This window comes from Echinops telfairi, unplaced genomic scaffold (assembly GCF_000313985.2).
Source record: "Echinops telfairi isolate 266 unplaced genomic scaffold, ASM31398v2 ScPeMD7_655;HRSCAF=1070, whole genome shotgun sequence".
NCBI lineage: Eukaryota > Metazoa > Chordata > Mammalia > Afrosoricida > Tenrecidae > Echinops > Echinops telfairi.
This window is the reverse complement of record NW_022104553.1, coordinates 30,531,830-30,536,038: the sequence shown is the minus strand read 5'-3', so window position 1 is coordinate 30,536,038 and position 4,209 is coordinate 30,531,830. Positions and strand designations below refer to the sequence as shown.

Sequence of the window (4,209 nt, the reverse complement as noted above, 5' to 3'; positions counted from 1 at the left end):
CCCCCCGCAACTCCTGCCCTCAGAGCCCAGGTTCTTGCCCTTTGACCCCTTTCCACTGCTCCCTTGACCCTTTTGGACTTTTGACTCTAGTCCCTTGCTTTTCACCCCACTGGCCCTGCACCTTGCCTCTGAGTCCTTTGTCCCACCCGGACCCCTGATTCTTGTGCTGCGACCTCTGTCTTGTCCCCAGCCGGTGGCCTGACGGAGGAGGAGCTGATGGAGCAGCTGGAGCAGTGTGAGCTGGCCCCCCTGGGCTTCTCCCGGGGCATACCCCCCAGCCCCTCACCCCGCACGTCTCTCACCAGGTGACTGGGACACCATGTGGCCTGGCTGGAGGGGGCGGCCCAGTGACCGTGTGCTCACCGGCACTGACTCTCACCACCCCTCTCAGTCTCCACACAGCCTCCAGCATCGCCTCCCTGTCCGGGCGTCGTGGGAGCCCGAGCCCCACCCAGGCTGAAACCCGGCGCCGAGGGGGAGGCAGCTTTGTGGAGCGGTGCCACCAACTAGTGCAGAGTGGGCCCGAGCCCCGGCGGCCACCAACGCCCGCCCCTCGCCCATCCACCAGTCTCGGGGTGCCTCCCACCCACCCCAAGGCAAAGCTCAATGAGACGTCTTTCTGAACCCAGCCGCCACGCTGCCTTTGCAGGTCCTGGTCCTGGTGAACGCACCTCCCTGCTTCCGGTCAGCGCCCTGGGTTCAGGGCCAGGGCCTCCTGGAGTCACTGTTACGAAGCCTTTACAGCTCCTCTTTTCTAGAAGCCAAAGTCTCCCTCCCCCCAATAAAGTCCTTACTGCCAACACCATGTGTGCATTCTTAGGGGTCCTGGGGACTTCCGAAGAGGCGGTGGGGGAAGCTCTGGGGCCCAGCCAAGCATCTGGCTCTAGCGTCCTGAATGTCTGCCTCTCCTGGTTTAAGCAAAGGAAGGGAAAACACTGGTTTATACTCCATGCTCGGTTCAGGCACAGCTGGATCCAGGGGCTCCAGAATCGGCCTTCCCATTTCTCAGCTTTGCTTTCCCTGGGAGGTGTCATCCTCAGACTTTCCCCCTGTCTCTGTGCCAACATGACTCCCAGCTTCCTGTTAGTAACTTAAAAAAAAAAAAAAAGTATTGGCAGCAAAAGTCCCAGGGCTGGTTCTCATTGGCTGGATCTTGGCATAGGCCCGGATCGTTACCGACAGTGTGCCAAAGGGTCTCCTTGGTGTTAGCCTGGCCCACACAAGCCAGGAGGTAACATCAATTCCAGCATGGAGGGAGAGGAATTCTTGAAAGGGGGGTTTCAATGCTATTTCCTAGGTTGGCAGAAAAGAGGATGGCAAATCCATACTGCTCCTTCCCCAAACCTTGCCCCCAAACACTTTGCCCAGCACCCCTGGTGGCCTTGGCCTTCCCTCCTGTTCTGCCCAAACCAAAGAGGTTCAGCTCCATGCCCAACCCGCCCAGACATTCTCGAGACCCACCCTTCAACAGCACCTGTGACTTGGACACCACTTTTGAGAGGTAACTGTTTTTTTCTTGAGCCAATGAAGAAGAAAAGAAGGCAGGTCCGTCTAGGAACAGAGCACTCTAGAATGTTCATTTGAGAGCTGGAGTGGCAGCTCACCTGGAACATGGTGAGGAGAGGGAGAATGCTCCGGATTTAGGACCAAGGAATATTCTAGAGTACTCGTGGGTTGACAAGTATAAGGGGTGGTCTCCCCTGCATCTAGAAATCTCAAGGTGTCTGCCAAAGGATGGAGTGGGCTCTAGAATGGGCGTGTTCTAGAATGCCAGGGAGTGTCCACCAGTAGGAATCATTTGCCTGCTGGGGGAAATTCTGGAAGATGGAGAATTCCTGGACCCAGAGAAATCTGAATTGTCAGGTATTTTGGAATCACCCCTGCACTTCTCAAGCTTTTGGTGTGATTTCTAAGAAGTCCACCATGACAGGAAGTTCTGGATTGTTCGAGAATCAAGAGATGGTGGGAATGAAGAGGCTGTGATTCTGGAAACAGCCTTGGGGATTGCCTGGGAATCTCCCACTGGCATGCGCTGGCCAGCCAGGGCCCGTGGAACACTGGCATTTTCAAACCTTCAGGACTCTAGGCAGAAAGCAGTTCAAATCACGGGGGCTGTTTTTATATGTAGAATAGTTCCTAGGTCATTATGTCCCGCCCAGGGAATCGAGGACACATGTTTCTAGGACGCTGATGATTCTAGAAAACGGTGGGAGAAAGCTCTAGAATGAAGGCTCTGGAATGGCAGGAGTGTAGCACGCGGAGGCCTTCTGGAATTTGAGATGAGATCCAGGTCCTGCCGGGTGGCAGTCGTCCCTGGGAGATGGTGGGAAAGGATTGGAAATCTGGGGACTTCACATTCTGGGGGGAGGAGAGGACGAGGACGACGCTCTCCCCGGAAGTTGCGAGAGACTGTTGCCTGGCAACGAGCATCGAGGATGCCCTGGTTCCCTGGCAGAAGAAAGAAATTCCTGCAGCACCCTGAGCAGATGCTCCGGCCACAGGGTAGGCAGGGGAGAGGGAAACGGTGGCATGGGCAGGCTGCTCTTCAGGGTCACACTAGCAGCGGGCTTGGGAACGACACAGACCCAGGCACACGGAGCATGTTGGCATGTTGGCGGGGCAGACGTGGGCACAGTGACATGCGGCTCCCCACCGCCATGCTGCAGTAACCCACCAGTGGCCCTGAATGGGTGGGGAAGGGGTGGACACTGCTCCCGGGTGGGTGGGGGGAGGCTGTGCATCCCTGCAAAGTGGATGAGGCCGGATGGATTTCAGGGTGTCTTGGTGGGTGGGATGGAGGCAGGACTTCCTGTAGGTGGTGGTAATGGTGAAAGCAGGACTGTGAGTCAACCTGTGTGTCTCACTGCAGGGGCGACTGAAGGGGGCCCTTCCCTCCCTACCGCCTAGCCATCTTGCACACCCGCTGCAGAAAGAGGGAGTGGGAGCGGGGGACAGGGCATGGGGACAAAGCATGATCTGTTGCTGGTCTTAGGCCGGCTGGCCCCAGATGGGCTCTGGGCCTAGCATCCTTCGTGGGCGGAGGTTAGCGGAGAGAAGGGACTGGAAACCATAAAGATCTCCCTGCTGGGAGAGGTGGGGCTGGACCCCCTCAGAGGCGGAGCAACCGTGAAAGGGGTGGGGCTTGAGGAGGCCTGGTAGCCAAATGGGTGACTTATGGTGGGCTGCTAACCGCAAGGTCAGCAGTTTGGCTCCGCCAGCTGCTCCGTGGGAGAAAGACGAGGCTGTCTGCCCTTGTAAATAGTTACAGCCTCTAAAACCCAGCGTGGCTGTTCTGCCCTGCCCTCCCTGGTCGATATAAGTCAGAATTCAACTCGATGACAGTGGATTTGGGGGATCTTTGGTGGAGGGCCAGGCCAGCCCCAATTATCTGTGAGAAAGGGGTAGAGGCTGAATCTCTAGGAAGAGGGACAATGGGGTAGGGTCTCTCAAACTCAGGGGGCGGTCCCTGGAGATGTGGGGATGTAATGCTGAAGAAAGAGGGTAGGTTTCTTGAAGGCAAGGAACAGGAGGGCTGGGAGGTCTGTGGCAAGATTTGAAGTCAGGAAACCATGAAAGGGCACAGGTAACGCTTCAGGTTGATCTGTGCCTGGGGGCTTCGGGTGGCTGAGGGAGGGGAGGGGACTGAAATTTCTCTCGGGAGTCAGGGTCTGGAACTCTGAGGAAGGAAGGGCGCTCTTAGTTGCCTTTAGAGATATGAACAGGGAGAAGGAGAAGCTATGAGACTGGAGGTCCACAAAGGCCAGGCAACCCATTCAAAAACGAAAAACACACGCAGCCACTGACGCCTAGGTGTGCCCTGACACACGTGGGATGATCGTGAGTCCGAGTGGCATGTGAGGGGCCCAGAGGTCCCAAGAACCTGATCTATGAATCTAGGGCAGAGCCTGGGTCCTGGGGCGCAGGGATATAGCCCCTTGAGGAACTAGCTTTGTGCAGGCGGTGAGGCCTGAACCCCTGGTCTCTGTTCGGAGTCGCTCAGGGACTTGGGCACCATCCCAGCCTTCAGCATCCAGGATGCGACCCAGGACGCAAATTCTCCCACAATCATAGGCGGAGGGGTGAGACCTGGGAGCGGAAGCCTAGCTTGGGAGACCCTGCCCACCACTTCTGCATCCCTGCAGACTCCTGGGTCCTTGTAGCCCTTGCTTCCCGAGACAGGAACCCAGGACCGCCCCACTCCTGCGTTCC

The 4,209-nt window shown here is 57.2% G+C and overlaps 1 protein-coding gene across 1 annotated transcript in view; it reads left to right on the top strand.

The window, feature by feature from the left end:
* Positions 1-800, top strand: part of SHKBP1 (SH3KBP1 binding protein 1) — a 12,203-nt gene extending 11,403 nt beyond the window's left edge. The window contains exons 17-18 of the mRNA XM_045292702.1: positions 134-305; positions 392-800. Coding sequence (XP_045148637.1) covers positions 134-305; positions 392-623 — 404 coding nt within the window. The 3' untranslated portion in view covers positions 624-800. The remainder of the gene's footprint in view (positions 1-133; positions 306-391) is intronic.
* The last annotated feature ends 3,409 nt before the right edge of the window (positions 801-4,209 follow it).